Genomic DNA, 19329 nt, shown 5'->3' on the forward strand with positions numbered 1-19329 from the left:
AGAGAGAGAGAGAGAGAGAGAGAGAGAGAGAGAGAGAGAGAGAGAGAGAGAGAGAATTTAATTTAGGACACGGTCCATCAAAGTCCTAATTCCTTAATACTGATAAAACCACATTTTATTTTAGAATGAGTTTGAAAGGGAACAAGCATTTATTTACTTAAACTCTAGCAGCTGCATGCACAGCCAACGATTCTATGATCCTGAGGAAGGGAGCAACATCAGTGGGAGACAACTGGGAATCTCTACCTCGCCCACAGATATGGATATATGGTGAGGATTAAAAGACCATGTATCCAGCTCCTTACCAACTAAAAGTGGGGTTCAGTGGGGAACTCTTTCCTCTTCTCCATCTTGAGGAACAAGGGAAGGTGTGAGGAAGGATCTCTGACCCCTTTCTCATCTACCACAGGCCTTTCTTAAAAAGCAGAATTCTGAGGTCCTGAAGATACCATGCCCTGGTCACTGGCACTTTCCCCTTCTGTCCTACACAGGAGCAGACCTTGTGATTAATGAGGTGATGTGGTGGGATCATGGAGTATACTATTGCACCATCGAGGCTCCAGGAGACACGTCAGGAGACCCAGATAAGGAGGTGAAGCTCATTGTCCTGCGTAAGTGCTGCTGCAGCTTTTCCTGGGCCAGCCACCAGTAGATATCGCCTGCAAAAGGAGCCACCAATAGCAGCAACGCCAGAAACAAACAGACCTGTGTTACAGTCATTGGACTGGGAACCTCTGATGGCCTCTTACTAGAGCTAAACATTTTTTTTTTTTTTTTTTGCCAGTGTGTCACTTGAGCTTACTAGGTCAATGGCTGTATTTCCTAGTGGCTAAGATTACTGGTTCTCAACCTATGAATTGAACAACTCTTTCACAGGGATCACCTAAGATCTCTGCAGAGCACAGATATCTACATTACAGTTTATGACAGCAGTAAAAATTACAGTTATGAAGCAACAATGAAAACAATCTGATGGTTGGGGGTCAGCATACTATGAGAAACTGTATAAAAGGGTCACGGCTTGGGAAGGTTGAGAACCACTAGAGTTGGAGTAGAGACTTCCCTCGGATGGCTTAGTTCCTCCCCTTTTGGCTTCTCTCTACGGCAGATTGGCTGACAGTGATTTTCATCATCCTCGGAGCCCTCCTTCTCCTGCTGCTGATTGGTGTGTGCTGGTGCCAGTGTTGTCCTCAGTATTGCTGCTGCTACATCCGCTGCCCCTGCTGTCCTACCCGCTGTTGCTGCCCTGAGGAAGGTGAGAGAACAGAGTGGCAGTGGGTTGGTCATGAAGGTACACGTGCCCTTTGCCCTACGTATCTCAGGTTAATTCCTGGCTCTTCTGGGATCTCCTTTATGCCTTCTTCCTTTACAGGCTCAGAAGAGTTGAGCTGTACCTGTAAATGATGCTCAAGAACCCTCTCTATTTACAAGGAAGGGGGCCAATAACAGGGTTTCTACCTATAAAGGTTTTTTTGGGGTTTTTTTTTTTTTTTTGGTTTTTTTTTAGTAAACAGACAGAGTTGGATCATCATCTGTTTTAAATGAAGGTTTTCCTTTTCGTGTATTTGAACAACTCTTCCTCTCTCAGATCAGAAGTGGAATAGAAAATTCCAGCACTCTAACCATGCCTTGGTCTTTTGGGCAACCTGTCTTCATCCCAAAGCGCTCTAGAGACCCCAGCCACCAGTCATCTAATTAGTTCATGGAAGATACTCATCTTTCTTGAGGGCCCAAGGATTTTAGGAGTTGTATTTCAGAAACCAGGGACAGAGACAGCGTATGTATCTTATTCTGTTATCCTTTCACAACACCACTTAGAGATGGGATGAAAAGAACAGGGCAATAGAAAAGGTATTGAAATGTTCTCAAACTGAAGCTCACACTGGAATCACATGGAGGGCTTGGTCACCATTAACTACTGCCCCCTCCCCAGCTTCTCAGCCAGTGGGTCTTGGGGAGTAGGGCCCAAGAATGTGTGTTTCTTAGACATTCCCAGGTGCTGTGAATCTAGTGGCAGGGAAGAGGAGAAGGAGCAGACAATTTGGCTCTTAGTAGGAGCTTTCTTTGTACTGAAATTTCATCATTTAAAAGAAACTTTGGACCAGCAAAATGGATTAATGGGTAAAGTACTTCCTAAAACCCACATGGTAGAAAATGTTCTCTCTCTCTCTCTCTCTCTCTCTCTCTCTCTCTCTCTCTCTCTCTCTCACACACACACACACACACACACACACACACACAAATACACAAGAATAAACATATAACAAGATGATAATATACCCAAAATGTAAAGCTGCAGAGGAGATGATAAAAGCGAAAGAATTGCAAGAGTGTTCTATAAAGTTTTTTCCTTAGTAACTAGATGGGAGTCAAATCGACAGTGTAACTGGAAGTTTTCTTTGAGTGTATTGGTTTTAAGTAACATTTCCTTTTCCCGATGATGTAAAACATCATGTGGTAGAACATCTGAGAAATTAAAAAAAAAAAGAAAGAAAGAAAGAAAGAAAAGCCTAAGCCAGTCTCCAGAGACAACCACTCTTGCCATCGTGGTCCCTGTGGAGAAGAAAGCTGAAAGGAAAACATGACGTTTACTCATGATGGTAGACACCCAACTTAATCTGTGATGTCAAGGCCAGCGGTCTGAGTCTGGTTTCAGGTCTGTGCTCGAAGATTGCCTGGTGTTTACAGGAAAGGAGAAATAACTTTCATTGCATGTCTGTTCTATGGGTGGCCTTTGTCTCCACTTCCCCACTGACTCCTCACCACAGTCACCAAAGGCCTATGTCATCACCACTTCGCCGGGCCAGGTCAGAGCAGTCTCAGAGCTCAGTAGTAGCTGTCCCTTGCACAGTGTTAAGCCTTTGACCTGTATCTGTGTGTCCCAAGTAGGGGCTGCCACAGCCTCTGCAGGCTGGCTGAGGTGACATTAACTCTGTGAAGAAGAGGAAATAGCAGAGGACTCGGTATGCCTCTAAGGAGCTTCCTACCTCTCAGGGGCCTTCCTGGAGGAGCCACTGTCGTGAGAGCAACCCCGTATGCGATGAGATCGATCCTCACTGGAAGACTCCTTAGAACACAGGGCAGTTGCCGCAGGCAGAACAGAGGCAAAGTTAGCATTCCATCAGTGAGCTGAGAAGCAGAGGTTTGGGTTCTCCTTGGTGGCTGCAGCTTGCTCTTTTAATAGAACTGAGGAAAATTAAGGACAGCTGGCCATAAGTTAAGGTCCTTGGACCTGATCAGATGAGTTCACGTTTTAACTTTCCTGACAAGTTTGGAGCGAAGATGAATTGCAGTGAGACACAGGAAATGGTGACAGAGGTCTCTGAATAGGAGAAATAGTCTGGTGTTGTGTTTGTTGGTTTGTATTTTGTTTTGGCCAAAATAGCCCCAATAATGTTTATAAGCACTAGAAGCCCCACTTACGAAGTTGGGCGACCACAGATGAATGTCTTTACCCTTGGAGGCAGCATTAGGTCTCTACCAAGAAAGAGCTAGCCTTAAAAAGGAAAGAGACCAGAGTATGTAGGCAGCCTGACCTCTGAAGAGAGAGGTCACTACACGTAGGGGACAGTCAGTGTATGAGGGAGCCCACAGCCTGTCATGGTTTCTGCAAATCAAAGCACAGAGCTGGAGACATAGTTCAGTGGCTTTCATGAGAACCCTGGGTTCAATCGCAGTATCATAAACAAATAAATAATATGCTAGATGCAGAAGGAAGCCTTTGGAAGGATGTCACAGATCTTGAACATCTCCCACCACAGCCCATGTCCCCAGTTAGCTCTCACCTTCCTGAGCTGTAACAGGAGGTTGGAGAGAACAATGAATTGGTGCTAACTTTTAGTAGATCCAGATAATCCACCAAGTATTGGTAAACAACCCTCATAAGGACTTAAAGTTAAAAGTTTTTGGATCTGAGCCTATGTTTCCTTTTCTACAAGAACTAGAGAAACTTGTCTTGTCTCTGAGTTACCGGCCCCCCTCCCCCCTCCCCCCAGAATCTCTGTATATAGCAGGGGAGAGTGAGGACTGGAGAGATTTCCCCCAGCTACACAGACCTTGGTGATCTAGAACCATAGCTGCTGGCTTCCTGTGCAGGCTGGTTCCTGTCTTTATCAGAGCAGAAGTAATCCACTAGAAGGTCAAGGGGACCTGAGCAATGGGGGGACTAAGAGGAGGAAAGACACGTTCAATGGAGTGATCCCCCAAAGAAAGCCCAACCTGAGGAGGATTAATTAAAGTCCCATTGCTTTGCCTGGGCCAGAATGTCTGCCTCTGCTGGTGGTTTCCTGAGATGAAAATGGCAAGAGTTCACAGGGGTTTGGCATTCCTGAAGGCTGCTGAGGCGAAGGACGGAGAGGCCATGGGGTAAAAGGAGGATAAAGATTAGGCCGGCTTCTGTGACAGCAGAGAGGTGGAGGTATGGAGTGGTAACCAGTCATGGGCAAGGGAAGTTGGAAAGTCTCCAGGGACCCTGGGGGAGAAGTACAAGTTTCAGAAGCAGATGCAGTGTTGTCATTTCTGTCCCTGGTAGAAGCCTTAAACATTATACCCTGGCTTTTCCCTCAGAGACAAAGACTCCACATTTTTTGTGTTTCTCCTGGAGCTAAGGCGAAAGGAACAATTTATTATGATAAAAATGAGGGTCTCTACTGGCTCACCTGTTGGGCATTCCACGGGTTTTGCCGCATTTAACGGCAGCAACTCTGCAAAAGGTCTGTCTAGCCCAGAGACTCTGAAAACTCCCAAGTCAGCAACCATCCAAGCTTGAATAGTCTGGATGGCTGAAGTCCCATCTGGTCCTCAAAACCTTGGCTTTAGCAAGTCTAGCCTTGGCGGCCTCATTTCTCAGAATTGTCTTGAATCTTGAAGCAGCCGGCTCCAAGCTGACAGAAGAGGCACCTGCACTCACTGTGGGATGTTGGGTTGGAATACAGCTTCAGTGATCTCAGCTTCCTCTATTCCCCACATTAAGAGACATCTCAAGGCCAGGCGTGGTGGTCCCTGCCTGTAATCTTTCTCAGGGGGTGACACAGGAAGATCCTTCAGTTTGACGCCAGCCTGGGCTATGGAGTAAGATTCTGTTTTAAAACACAAAGAGCCAAGCCAGGTGAGAAGGATTAGCTTGCTATGCTGATGGTGGCCAGTAGAGGGGGCTAATAGGCCCCTGCTCCTGTCTCCTTTGAGTGCTGTGGGTTGGTATTAAGATGTAGCAACTCTAGGAGCTCCTTTGAGTGCATTTGATTTCTTCCTGGCAGGGCTGTGACTCATTAATGGGGCTGGAGCTCGGGACACTTCTGGGGGCTCTGTGGCAACCACTTCCTGTTGTGTTGCAAGATGGCCCCTCAGTGGGTTCAGCAGACACTATGTATCTGGGTACAGAATACCGGCCTTCCTCCCTGTTCTTCTGGGCTGAGCCGTGCGGTTTTACAGCAAACCCTGATGTCTGTGAGACTACCGGGGTGGAAGCCTGTCAAAGTTTGTGTAGCAGCATGCATCTGCTCCACGCGTGGCTAGGCAGAGTCTTTGGGAGTCAAATGGTACTTAGCCACAATCACCTCAAAATGGAAACTCAGGACCAAGAGCAAAATTTAAATTGCATTCTCTGCAGATTGTGCGCTTCAGCACAGATGCACCTAGGGGACTGAAATGACATTGCAGAGACCCTTCATGCTGCTATTTTGCACCGTCGCCCCCCAGGAAGGGAGTATTGCCCTTTTATTTGCCTGGCCCACCCCTAACTGGGAGGAACCCCAGCAGCTAGTAAAGGAGAAAAGTAGAAAGAATCCGCTTCAACTCACATCAGCTTTGTGTGCCCCTGGCCCTCATCCCATGAGGTGTTTGTTTGTTTGTTTGTTTGTTTGTTTGTTTTTCCCACCCAGGGCTGGTGTTCCAGCTAGAAACAAGCTTAAGGGACACACCACATTCCTGTTCGTCCCCTCAGAACAGATGGCCCTGAGCTTGCCCTGCAGGCTCAAGAACTGTCAGGCTGGTTCATAGCCTCCTCTAAGCCTTTACTATGGGGGGTATTTCTGTGTGACCCGAAGTTTGATTGACAGCCTATGCCCTTTGGGTGATGTGGAGCACAAGTAACATGAGGACATGTTTTGAGGCTAGAATGTTGGTTTTTTTTTTTTTTAAGTAAATTTTCCTGGGGTATGAGAGATGGAGTCTATAATATAGGATATTCACTCCCAGCTCCTTGCTGAAGACACAGCGCCTAAACTCTTGTTTCCATGCAAGATAGGTGAGAAGGGGCTCCAAGGCGAGAAGCTGGAAGCACAGACCAAGTAGGAGGTGTGGGACTCCGGCTGGCTAAGGGTCTGCGTTTCTCCTTCTTCCCCTGCAGCCCTGGCCCGCCACCGCTACATGAAGCAGGTTCAGGCCCTAGGTCCTCAGATGATGGAAAAACCCCAGTACTGGGGGGCGGACAGGAGCTCCCAAGTTTCATCTTATGCAATGAACCCGCTGCTGCAGCGAGGTAAACTTTGCCAGCAAGTCACGGGACGGGGAGGGGCAGAGGGTGAGGGCAGAGGTGCGGTCGGCCAAGGAGCATGCGCTAACAGGGTGTCTTCCGATGGAGGGTGGGAGGGAGTGCAATCCTACTTACTAACGTGATATTTTGATGCTCTGGTTCCTAGCAGGGTATTTGGGACCAGCAGTTCAGTGTGTTCCATCCTTGTTTCCATTCAGATCTGTCCTTACAGTCCAGCCTTCCACAGATGCCAATGACCCAGATGGCTGCTCACCCTCCGGTGGCTAATGGTGTCCTGGAATATTTGGAGAAAGAATTGCGGAACCTCAACCCAGCCCAACCTCTGCCTGCGGATCTCAGAGCCAAATCTGGTCACCCTTGCAGCATGCTCTCCTCCCTGGGCTCCGCAGAGGTTGTGGAACGCAGAGTTATCCACCTGCCCCCACTGATCAGAGACCCACTGTCCACCAGGACCAGCAACTCCTCACACCAGCAGCGGCTCAGCCCTGTTCCTTCCAGACACTGGGATCTGAGTGAGCGCCCGAGGCAGCGCCATCGCTCTGATTTCCTCCAAGATCTCCAGGACCGGGGGATGAGACCCTGGGCCCCGGGGAGAGGGGAGCTGGACCCCCATTGGAGTGGGAGACACCACCGCTCTAGGCCCAGTGAGTCCTCCATGCCTTGGTCAGACTGGGACAGCCTGAGCGAATGTCCCTCATCCAGTGAGGCTCCTTGGCCCCCCAGACGACCAGAGCCTCGGGAAGATGCCCAGAGACGTGGGAGACGCAGGCATCGCAGCTACTCACCTCCTCTACCCTCGGGTCCCAGCTCTTGGAGCTCTGAAGAGGAGAAAGAGTCGCTGCCCAGGAACTCGGGGGCCCAGCGAAGTCACCATCGCCGCCGCCGCCGACGCCGCTCACAGTCTCCAAACTGGCCTGAGGAGAAGCCGCCCAGCTACCGCTCACTGGATGTGACTCCAGGCAAGAACAACAGGAAAAAAGGGAATGTGGAGAGGCGCTTGGTGAGCCTGGGGTATCCTGTGGAGGGTCGGGCATGATCAGAGAGGCTCCTCAGCTGACACAAGCCCAGCAGGGTTTTCCTAGTCCTGCATAACTGTCTGGGCAGGCTGAGGCAGGTCTTTTCTTAGAGTGAAAGGGCCAAGTCAGTGCAGGGTGTAGAAGAGGCTCAGAGCTTGCAAAGGGTCTTCTCTGCACCAGTGTGTGTGGCTTTAGCCATCTTCTCTGCCCTCGGAGACAGGTCAGGTGGGTTCTGCTGGTATGGAAGGTAAAGAATTAAGGCTCAGAATAACTAAGCATCCGCCCCTCACACGTGGTGGGGAGCTGGACCTTGGGTCTCAGCGGCAGCCCTGGATGTTGACTTGGCAACCTTTTTTTCCTCACAGGCCCCGTTAGAAACAGGCAAGAGGAGTTGTGAATGTTTAACTGAGCAGCAACTGTGCTGTATGAGAGGATGAGGTCTTCCTGGTGTGCCTGGGAGCTCATCAGACTGATGAAAACCGACCCTGGCATCCCCTTAATGAGTAAAACTTTAGAGTGCTGTGAACATTGAAGGTGTCAGTCATTATTTAGCTCTCTAAACGGGAAACACTGGAGGATACGTGCCTACAGTATCCTTGCCCCTCCCACCCTTCCTTCCTTCCTTCCTTCCTTCCTTCCTTCCTTCCTTCCTTCTTCCTCCCTCCCTCCCTCCCTCCCTTCCTTTCTTTTTCTTGGTTTCTCTTTTTTTAGAGGTATGGTTTTTTTTTAAATCCAGGTGTGGTGGTGCAGCCTGTAATGCCAGCACTCAGGAGGCTGAGGCAGGAAAACTGCCACAATTTCAAGGTCACCCTGATCTACTGTATTAGATGCTCTCTCAAAAGCACCATGACTTTAAGGAACGGTTTGATAATGAACTCACCCAAGTGACAGCTTATACTTTATAAAAGTACTCCACGATGGCTCAAACGTAAACAAACTACTTACTCAGAAGCACCTTGCAAGCTACCTGTGACCAAACCCTTCTCCTCATTTTCTTCTGCCGAGACAGTTAGGTCTCAGAAAGCTCTGAGGGGAAGCCCCAGAGGAAGCGCATCATCTGAGAACAGCAGTCTCTCATAGGCTTTGAAGGACACAGTTATCACTGTGTATGTATGTATGTATGTATGTATGTATGTATGTATGTATGTATGTATCTCAAACCCATGTGTGCAAAAGAGCACGCCTCTGGGGAGGTACAAACAGATGGAAGAGTGGGGAGGGGAAGACAGTGCAGCCCAGAAGAAAGGGGTGCTTCTGAAACTGTCAGTGGCAACTGTGTCATTTTCTCACAAGTATCCCGTGGACACTGTGATCATCAAGCAGCAGTGAAAACAGCAGGAGTTATGGGGCATGTTCAGTTTACATATGTCCTATACTCCACACAACAGTCCTGTACTATAAGGCCCATTTGAGTTAGATTTGTGTGCCAATGGCCCTCTGCCCTTGTCTGGTCCCTCACATATCCTTTTGACTGTCTTAACAGAAGCTTAAAGAGTGACCTTATCCATATATTACATAATACAGTTGCTTCTCTGTGAGGTGCTCAGTAGAAGGAATCCTGTAAAATAGCACCGAACCCATCAATGCTGGGATACTCAGAGCCATTGTTGCATGGTGACCTTTCTCATGTAGCGACTAAGTATGCCTCTTCCTTTATAGCAGAAAAAAAAAATATGATTTTCAAGTTTTTGGCTCTACATCTGAGCCCCATTTTTCTCTAAGTTACTTTTTTTTTTCTTTTCTTTATTTCCTTCCAGTTAAAGTATGCAGCCCTTCTAAGCCTTAGAATCTAAGGGAAGGGTACAAGACATGCTCTAGACACCAAGCCAGTCCGGATTCATTTGGTCCCCACAAGGCTCAGAAAGGTTGAATAACAAGGGCAAAGCACATAGCAATAGAAAAAGAAGCCCATGTTTGACCATAGTCCTCTGGTTCTCAAGCCTTTTTGGTAACCCATAGTTTCCTTAGACAGAAGGTCATCAGTGAGATCCATAATACTTTCTAGTGACTACGGCTTCCTCAATTTTCCTGAGCATCAGTACTTTATTTATTTATTTTTAAATCATCAAGATGTACACAAGAAGTCATTCTACCATCATTTTCATTTATAAAGTTGTCTTTGAAAGATTTTGTCTAAAATAACTTTAAAATCCCCCATTAACTTGGGGTCCGAGTCTGGTTTCTAGATATATCACTGAATTGCATCAAACCTTCTTTTTATAGTCTGATACTGCCCCTAGACCCAGGACCAAAGCTTGAGTTTGCAGATGAGCTCATTTTAAGGGTGTAGCTTGTTGCCTTTATAGCTTCACTGTTATGAAGCGGCTCAGTGTTGGCACTGAGTGCTTCCGGCACAGGTTTCTGAAGGCATTGGAGTGTGACATTTTCAACACTGTGCAGAGTTAGGCCACTAGATGGTGACTTCTGTCTACGTGTCACATGTGGTTTCTCTGGTCCTTTCATTAAAAGAGCGTGTAAAGTGTCTCTGTTAAATCAGGCTTCATCAGTGACAGGCTTACCATACTTTTAAAATAAAACAATCCATTAAAATACTTCATCATCAAGTAGTCAGAGAAATAGGAAACAAACTAAATGTTTTTAGGCTCCCATGGCGCCTTCTCCAGGGTAATGCTTAACAAATACACGCAAGTGCGCATGACCGCCTGGTAATCTCAAATAGGGAAGGTGTTCTGTCTGCTCAGCGCTCAGAGAAATACAGACCTTATGCTGTCTGTGGGAGTGCCAGCTCATAGTCTGTGGGAGTACCTGCTCAGCTGACTTAGGGTGAGCGCTCACTTATTAGAAGCCTTTCACTCAGTCGAATTGAAGCAGGAACTTCAAGCTTTCTACTCCAGTGACCTCAGGCTGAATGATCCTTGTGTTCCTAACCTCCTTCAGGCTATCTCTCTTTCCAATCTTGCCCTAATAGAATGAGTTCCAAGACACTCTGGCATCTTCAAAACCTGGCCCATGTACATCTATTCTAGAGAGGAGAAAGCCACGGTGTTTGTTTCTGGGCTAACCTGTAGTGAATTTCAGGCATTATATTTTTTGTCTTAAATTTTTTATTAATAAAAAATGCCGTATTGGGATCTGCAGTCTTCTACTTTGAGTATCCCTTGATCATGCCACGTCTCCCTAAACAGAGTCCCTTTGTCTCTTCTCATTGTTGTCTTCTGTTGCAGAGAGCATTTACTCCAGAGTATTCCCATTAGAAACCTTGGCCCTTAACGCTTCCTTCCCTGATCATAAGAAACACATTTTTCTGAAGCAGTATGATGCACATGCCTACACAGGATCTTTGGGACTGTTCATTACAGGAAAGGGTGTTCTCATTCCTGAACTCCAGCTGTAGATTTTTCAGAAACACAATCAAATGACACCCCCTCCCCCAACATGCATGGAGAGGTTTGAGAAACATATCAAATGAGAAAACAACAACAACAAAACTCAAACGGACCCACACATAACAAGAGATCCTTTGAAGAAAAGCCATTGAGTTTGTTCTGGGAAAAGTGTAAAAAGTAAGTCTAGAGGAATACTGAAGTGTGGAGCTAATGAAGTGGGTGGAGAGCAATGGTTCAGAGTGTAACCAGGAACAGAGCTGTCTTCAAGGTAAGCAGAGAGGAACTGGGAAGTGGGAAGAAAGCAGGTCCTTTCTTCAGTCCACTGAAGACTTGGCATTATTACAAAACCAACAGTGATTGAATGGAGCAAATAAGATTAGAAACTTTCAGAAATCTACAGTGTTGGAGGGAGGCCATTGAGAGGAAAGAGAATGGCCCCACAAAAGGACAAGAAAGAAATACAAGCAGCCACCACTTAGTGGGTTAGCAGCTCACCTTGAGAATGGCATATGTGGGCTATAGATTGAGTTAAATGTTGTTTTTTGTGTTCTTGTTCCTCAGGAGAGAGAGAGCTCGCATAGTGGACGGAGTGTGGTCATTTAGTCTCCAGGCACCATACTGCTTCTTGGATCGCACGTGTCCTCAGCATTATCAAGATTTCCAGCTGCCTTGGGAGGGACACTATACATCTGTGTCTCACAGTTTTGGGTATAGATTCTAAGAATCAAATAGAAGAGTTTTCAAAACAGGTGTTTGTGGGATTAATAGCAAGCTTTCCCCTTGTTCATGCCCTCTGTCTATTACATGTTCTCTGACTTGTAAGGGCTCCTAGCTAGCATAGGATCCCTCAGTAACACAGTAGCCCAAAGTGTTCCAGTAGGTCATGGTGCTCGGGACCAAGGCATTTTCATAATGACAACTTAGGAATCTTTAAGAAGAAATCAAACAGGTTCCAGGAACAAGAAACCTATGGAATATTATGGGCAAATTCCCACGGGAACTCCCTGTCCTCTCTTGAATTTCCTGAGGGTTTTTCCACATTAAGCATCCCCACCTGTGGTCCTGAGCATTCCTGAGTTTCCAGTCCAAACAAGCAAGCAAGTGCAAAAAATTCTACAGCTCTGTGCCTTTCACGGGCTGTGCAATGCAATTCTGCAAAACCACAGGGAAGCAGTTGTTCACCAACCATATTCTTGTTTCCTTTTTCTTTCTTACGGCGCCTTTCCTCTACATTTAATTTATTTTCTTATATATAATAATATAACAATGCTAAAATCACTTTAAGTACTTTCAAGAGCCATACAGTATAAACAAGAAAATTAATGTAACAGGCTGAAGATTCCATTCCAAATAAATATCTGTGTTTCTACCCCGAGTTTCTACTTCTATTCATTGACTTACTTATCGTCCAGTAAAGCTCAGAATCAGGCCATACTGGGTAGTTCCAAAGACTACTGTCTCCAGGACTGCTGAACGTTTCAGGGTTTCAGTGTCCCAAGCGTTAGGATCTAGGTGGGTTTTGCCACGTACAGAGTTCCAGGAGGAAAGAGCTGAACGTTTCCTGTGTGTAATACAGATATCACTGCTTCCCATTTTCCAAATAGCTCCTTCACAGATACACTTATGATTGATGTGTAGGCTTTCTCTGAGTAGACTGGAAGGAGATGGTTCCAACAATATTGATATTGTACAAGATCAGCAATATCTCCGTATCACCATGACTTCAATTTAGAGTTAATTATATCAACCCATCCATTTTTCTCCATGATTAAATGTGAAAAAAAAAAATGGCTAAATTCCTGTGTTTGGCAGAGTTTATTTTCAGGATTTTTGAAATCTGAACTTAAAATTAGGAAACAGAAAAAAAAAAAAAAGATAGCTAATGTAGATGTAAAAATGAGTAGTTTGTGCTACTCTGGTATAGAAAATACCATACCATACAGTATAGATCCACTTTTCAGCGTATCTCTTAGCAAAGTGTGGTGGTGGTGGTGTGTGTGTGTGTGTGTGTGTGTGTGTGTGTGTGTTAGATTCTTCTTTTATACAGTACATCTCAATCATAATTTTCCCTTCCTACACTCCCCCTCCCACACTCTCCCTCTTCCTGGGATTCACTCCCTTTCCATTTCCAATCAGAAAAAAAGAACAGGCCTTCAGGAGACAACAACCACACAGGACAAAACAAAATACAACAAGGGAAAAACAAAACAAAACAAACAAGCCTTCACACTGAGGCTGGACAAGGCAACCTAACAGGAAGAAAAGAGTTCCAAGAGCAGGCAAAAGAGTCAGAGACACCCCTGCTCCCACCGTTAAGAGTCCCACGAAAGCACGTAAGATCAACATATACACAAAGGACCTGATGCAGGCCCCACGCTTGCTGCTCTGCGTGGGTCTGTGAGATCATATGATCCCTGCTTAGTTGATTCAGTGGGCCGTGTCCTCCTGGTGTCCTCCGTCCCCTCTTCTACAGAATTACCTGAGTTCTGACAGGTGGGGCACAGTGGAGGCTTATTTGTACTTTCTCCACATAATGTCTGGCTGTGGGTCTCTGGATTTGCTCCTATCTGATGCCAGAGGAAGTCTCTCTAATGACAACTGAACAATGCACTGATCTATGAGTACAGCAGAATATCATTAGGAATCATTTCATTATTTTTTTTTATTTTAACCAGTCATGTTTGGTTCTACCCTAGGTCTCTGGGCTAACCAGTCTCTAGTTTCTGGCCATTTAAGCAGTGTTAGGCCTGGGATCCCTCAAGTTAAGTCAGGCATTGGTTGGCCACCCCTACAAGTTCTGTTGCTACCATTGTCCCAGCATATCTTTCAGGTTAGACAGAATGCTGGTCCATGGTTCTGTGGCTGCGTTGCTACCCAGGTTTCTCTTTCCACAGCCTGCAGAGTACCTTCTCAAACCAAAGAGACTGGAAGCATGAAGGCTCCACGCAGGCACCAGATCAACCTCTCCACCAGCTGAACCTCAGTGAGCTGTGTGGATGTTATCCTTGGCAGTGTCCACCCCCCCCCCATATTAGTTAGGGTTTCAGTGCTGAGAACAGGTACCATGACCAAGGCAACCTTATGAAAACAACATTTAGTTGGGGCTGGCTTACAGGTTCAGAGATTCAGTTCATATCATCAAGGCAGGAGCGTGGCAGCATCCAGGCAGGCATGGTGCAGGAAGAACTGAGAGTTCTAAATCTCCATCTGAAGGCTGCTAGTGGAAGACTGGCTTTCGGGCAGCTAGGGTAAGGGACTTCAAGCCCACACCCACAGTGACACACCCACTCCAACAAGGCCACACCTCCTAATGCTGCCCACTCCCTGGGCTGAGCACACACACCCCCCTTACACACACACATACACACACATCCTGTCAGTTTCTGGAGAACAAATCTTTTTCCTAGGATAAGCTTGGGCTAAATAGGGTCTCACTTTGGGACCCCCATGGCCAACAACTGAATTGAATTCAACCAGTCCCACTGCTAGAAGCCTTGCCTATCTATAAGAGATGGCTGGTTGAGACTTTGTTTCCCCATTACTAGGACTTCTCTAGAATCATCTTCATACATTCCAGGAAGATTCCACTGCACTAGGTTTCCAACCCCACCCCCAATTCTAGACATCTCTCCCTGAATTCTCTCCCTCCATTCTTCACCTGATCCCTCCTGCTCCTGTCCACATCAACCCCCAGTACCCCCATAAAATCTATTCTATTTCCCTTTCTCAGGGAGATACATGTGTCCCCCCTAGATCCTGTTCTTTAGTACCCTCTTTGGGTCTACAGATTAAAGCTTGGTATATTGTCTATAATGGCTAATAGCCACTTATAAATAAATAAATACCATATTTGTCTTTCTGGGTTACCTCACTTGGGATGGTATTTTTTCTAGCCATTTGCCTGCAAATCCATGATTATCTGGTAGACTTCATCCCAGAGATACAGAGATGGTTTAATATATGATCGGTAATCCACCCCATAAACACAGTGAAAGAAGAACACCTACATGATCATCCTAATAGATGCAGAAAAAGCCTGTGACAAAATCCAACACTCAGTCATGATAAACATCATGGAGAAAGTAAGGATACAAGGGATGTACTTAAACACAATAAAGACAATTCACAGCAAGCCTGTAGCCAACATCAGATTAAGCTGAGAGAAACTCAATGCAATTCCATGAAAATCAGGAACAAGGCAAGGTTGTCTGCTCTTTACATATCTATTCGATATTGTCACTGGAGTCTTAGCTAGAGCAACATGACAACTGAAAGAGATCAAGGGGTTACAAATTGGAAAGGAAAAAGTCAAAGCATCGCTATTTGAAGATGATATGATAGTGTATGGAAGTGACCCCAAAGCTGATAAACATCTTCAGTTATGTGGCTGGATACAAAATTAACTTCAACAAATTACTATCCCTCATATATACAAGCAATAAACAGGCTAAGAAAGAAATCAGGGAAACAATACCTTTCACAAGATAATCTAAAATATCTTACTGTAACTCTAACCAAGCAAGTGAAAGACCTATCTGACAAGAAATTAAAGTCTTTGAAGAGAAAAATTGAAGAAAATATCAGAAGATGGAAAGATCTCCCATGCTCATGGATGGGTAGGATTTTCATTAAAATGTTCATCCTACCAAAAACAATCTACAAATTCAATGCAATCCCCATCAAAATTACAACATAATTCTTTATATACCTTGAAAGGACAATTCTCAACTTCGTATGGAAAAACAAAAGATCCAGGATAGCTAAACAATCCTGAACAATAAAAGAACTGTTGGGAATTATCATCATCCCTGATTTTCTAATTTTATAAATCTTGGAAATGCCATAAGACGAAACTCTGAATGCTCCTAGAATAGTGGGGAGCAGGTCTGAGAACCTAGGTTTGGAAAACTGCATAGAGTCAGGCATCTTCATCTCCCAGTCAATAGGAGGTAGCCTAACCCTAGCCCTGATTCTTCACCCTGGGCCTGGTGTAGTTACTCTCACAACCTCAAACAACAGGACCAATGGGGAGTCATGCTGAAGAAAAGCAACCAAGGAGAGGCCCTCTGTTTCCACCCTCTCCCCCTTTCCTGAAGAGAGCTATTAGACAAGATAAGTCAGGAAAGCCCGGAAGGTAAACAGGACACCGAGGCTGTTGGGTATAAGCAGGAAAACTGACCTACCAGCCTGGTCCTAGATCCCATTTAGAGGAACCAAGATTCTCCCCCCCCCCCCATTCACTGGCCCAGACAAACCTGGAGAGCCAGAGACACCATCAGGAACATTTTCTCACATCACTCTCGCTTAAGAGATATACAACACTTGGTCAGAGAAAACCCTTCCTGTCCCCCCAGAAAGCACCAGCTGATGCCAGTTAGAGACAAAGCAGAAGAGATAAATCAAAATGACTCCAGAGAAGTTTTAAAATAGCTGTTGGATAGTAGGCAAAGACTTGTCTAGGAAACAGAAAGGGGTAACTATGTAAGATATGACCCAGAGCCTCAGATGAAGTATCCAAAATATAAACCAACAGCTAAAAAAGTGACAAAATGAATAAAAAAGGAAACCCATCGATGGTAGCCATGAGGTGAGCCAGGTGTTGGAACTGTCTGAAAAGAATTTCAAAACACTATAAATATCAATTACAAATTCTCTAGAAACAAATAGAAAGGTAGAAAAACGGGTTTTTTGTTTGTTTGTTTGTTTGTTTTTTATTGGAGAAGGAAATTATAGGGGCTGGGAGAGATGTTTCTGCAGTTAAGAGAATTTTCTATTCTTCCACAAAACCTGAATTTGATTCCCACGTCAAGCTTCTACTTCAGCAATGGAGGACGCAACGCCTTCCTCAGGCTTCTGCAGGCACTGATAAACACCACACCACACCACACCAAACACACACACACACACAAACACACACACACTCTAGTGGGAGGGAAAGAGAGCATTGATAAGCATTCATAGACACACCACACAGACACACAGACACACACACACACACACACACATACACGTGAAGGGGGAAGAGAGGGCATTGATAAACATGCATAGATACCTCTCTCTCTCTCTCTCTCTCTCTCTCTCTCTCTCTCTCTCTCTCTCTCTCTCTCACAATAAATAGATAGATAGATAGTAGATAGATAGATAGATAGATAGATAGATAGATAGATAGATAGATAGAGGCTAAAAGAGTATCCCATATATAATTCTAAAGTTGACAACTTAGAGGAAATGCACCAATGCCGTGAGAAATATGTCTACCAAGATGAAATCTATAAACCAAACAGTCCTTTTATCACTAGGGAGACTGAAGTTTTATTGAAACACTCCTCAAAATCCCCAGGTCCTGAAGATCTTACTGAAGAATTGCTAGATCTTTGAGAGCGAGTTAACAACAGTCTTCTGCAATCTCTTAAAAAAAAAAAAAAAAAAAAAAAAAGAAGTGGAGGAAGCCATCCAGGGAAGGCTGTGGCAAGCAAGTGAGCTCCCTGGAGATGCCCCACCATTTTGCGTGGCTGCAGTGGGTGAACCCTGAAAAGGCACAGCCCCAGGGGCTTCGTCCCAGGATTTCTTCTTGTTGCTAATGTGCTTTCTCACGTTTGTCATTGCTGTATTCTTTATTTTTCTGACATGGTGTGATTGGGCCAAGATAGATCCTTTCTGTCTATAGTCTATCAGGATCGATTCCTGGGCATTAATTAGTCCATACTATTGGGCAAATTTCCTTCACATCAACATGAAGGTGAACTTTCGTAGAATTAATGCTCTTTAAATGTATTAATGATTTTATAGAATTCCTGATTTGACTAAAATAATTTTAGAAAGTTAGAATAATTGATAGAAAGTTTAAGGAGATAGAAAGTTTTAGTTGTCTCGGCAGAAAGATGTGACAACATTAGGATCAAGAGTAGACTGTGCCCCTTTCTCATAGAACAGTAAGTAAAGATGGAATGAGAAGTGCAGAGGCCTGTCAAGCACTACAAGCACATAAACTGTACTAGGAAGAAGAATAGGCTTGGAACAAATGAATGATCAAGGAAAAACATCCATTCTAAGTCTGGTCCAAGGATGAGGCCACAGGTGTGTACTATGATAAAGCAAGGCCATGTAAAACAATTGCTTTGAACCTATAATGAGCTTATAGAATGAAACACTTTGAACTTATAATTAACATCCTAATTAACATCCTGCTGTAACTCCCTCTTGTGTGTAACATTTTTATCTATGATGTAATTTTTTTCTTACATAGAGAACTTCTGTCTAAAAAGCTTTAAAAAGCTGAAAGCAAAAATAAAAGCTCTGGTGTAGCTCTTTTCTGCTTCATCCAGTGTGTGAATGTTTGCGCACGTGCCTGACTTTCTCTCTTCCTTTTTCTTTATCTCCAGCTCATGAAGAGTGAATGAGCTCTGGTCCTCTGGTGACTAGTGGCCCCTGAGTTAAAGAGTAAAGGGCCCCTTGGTTAGTGGTACATATTTAGCCGAGGGCTCCCGTGTCTGGCCACAGTGGGAAAGGATGTGTTTAATCCTGTAGAGACATGATGCACCAGGGTAGGGGGATGGGGGGATGCTGTCCTCTTAGAGACGAAGGGGAAGGGGGAGGGGGAGAGACTCTACAAGGAGGGACCAGAGAGGAAAGAAAGAAAGAAAGAAAGAAAGAAAGAAAGAAAGAAAGAAAGAAAGAAAGGAAGGAAGGAAGGAAGGAAGGAAGGAAGGAAGGAAGGAAGGAAGAAGAGTAAAGAGCCCTAAATAGTTAAGTTCCTATTTCAAATTCCCTGCTATCAGCAGGATCAATGGCCAGAAGCCATCAGTTCTGGCCCCGGAGTAATAAATGAATGTTAAAAGCCAGAAGGCAACATCCTTTGGTTTAGCCATTTCCGTTGACTCTACATCCCATCTCAGTTTACCTGGGTGTCAAAGCCAGTCTTTGACACAGAAGAGCAAGTAAAATCTCTCACCCCAGTTAGCAGTCCAGAACAAATTCAGAAGAAGACACAATGCGGGTGTACCATCTCTCCTGAATATAGATGTAAATGCTTTTATGAATGAATTGATGATCTATCGAGTTAATGTTTGAGACAGGGTCTTGCTGTGTAGGCTGGCCTTGTTGTAGAGATCCTCCTCCTCCTCCTCCTCCTCCTCCTCCTCCTCCTGAGTGCTGGGATGACAGGCATGTGGTCATCATGCCCAGTCTCACGCATTTATTGTCTGTTTGTACTTCCCATCTAAGAACTGTGTGTTCATTTCACCCTTAATGATTGGACTGTTTGTTCTTTTATTTTTTAACTGTTTGAGTTCTTCATATATTTAATCCTCTGTCAAGAAATAGCTGGCAAATGTTTTTCCCCCATTCTACAGGATATTTTCATTGTTAACTATTGCCTTTACTAGGTAGAAGGCTTTTTTTTTCCAAAAGAACAAGACTTTATTTAAGGTTGGGGCCTGGGAAGATGAGATGGCTCAGTGGCTAAGAGTACTGG

The 19329-nt window shown here is 45.0% G+C and overlaps 1 protein-coding gene across 1 annotated transcript in view; it reads left to right on the forward strand.

Annotated features, from left to right (window-relative positions):
• Ildr1 (immunoglobulin like domain containing receptor 1) overlaps positions 1–12710 on the forward strand; it is a 33844-nt gene extending 21134 nt beyond the window's left edge. Inside the window, exons 4-8 of the mRNA XM_021209739.1 lie at positions 492–611; positions 1109–1255; positions 6347–6478; positions 6691–7493; positions 11418–12710. Of these exons, the coding sequence (XP_021065398.1) occupies positions 492–611; positions 1109–1255; positions 6347–6478; positions 6691–7493; positions 11418–11459 (1244 nt within the window). The 3' untranslated portion in view covers positions 11460–12710. The remainder of the gene's footprint in view (positions 1–491; positions 612–1108; positions 1256–6346; positions 6479–6690; positions 7494–11417) is intronic.
• The last annotated feature ends 6619 nt before the right edge of the window (positions 12711–19329 follow it).

This window comes from Mus pahari, chromosome 12, assembly GCF_900095145.1.
Source record: "Mus pahari chromosome 12, PAHARI_EIJ_v1.1, whole genome shotgun sequence".
Taxonomy (NCBI): domain Eukaryota; kingdom Metazoa; phylum Chordata; class Mammalia; order Rodentia; family Muridae; genus Mus; species Mus pahari.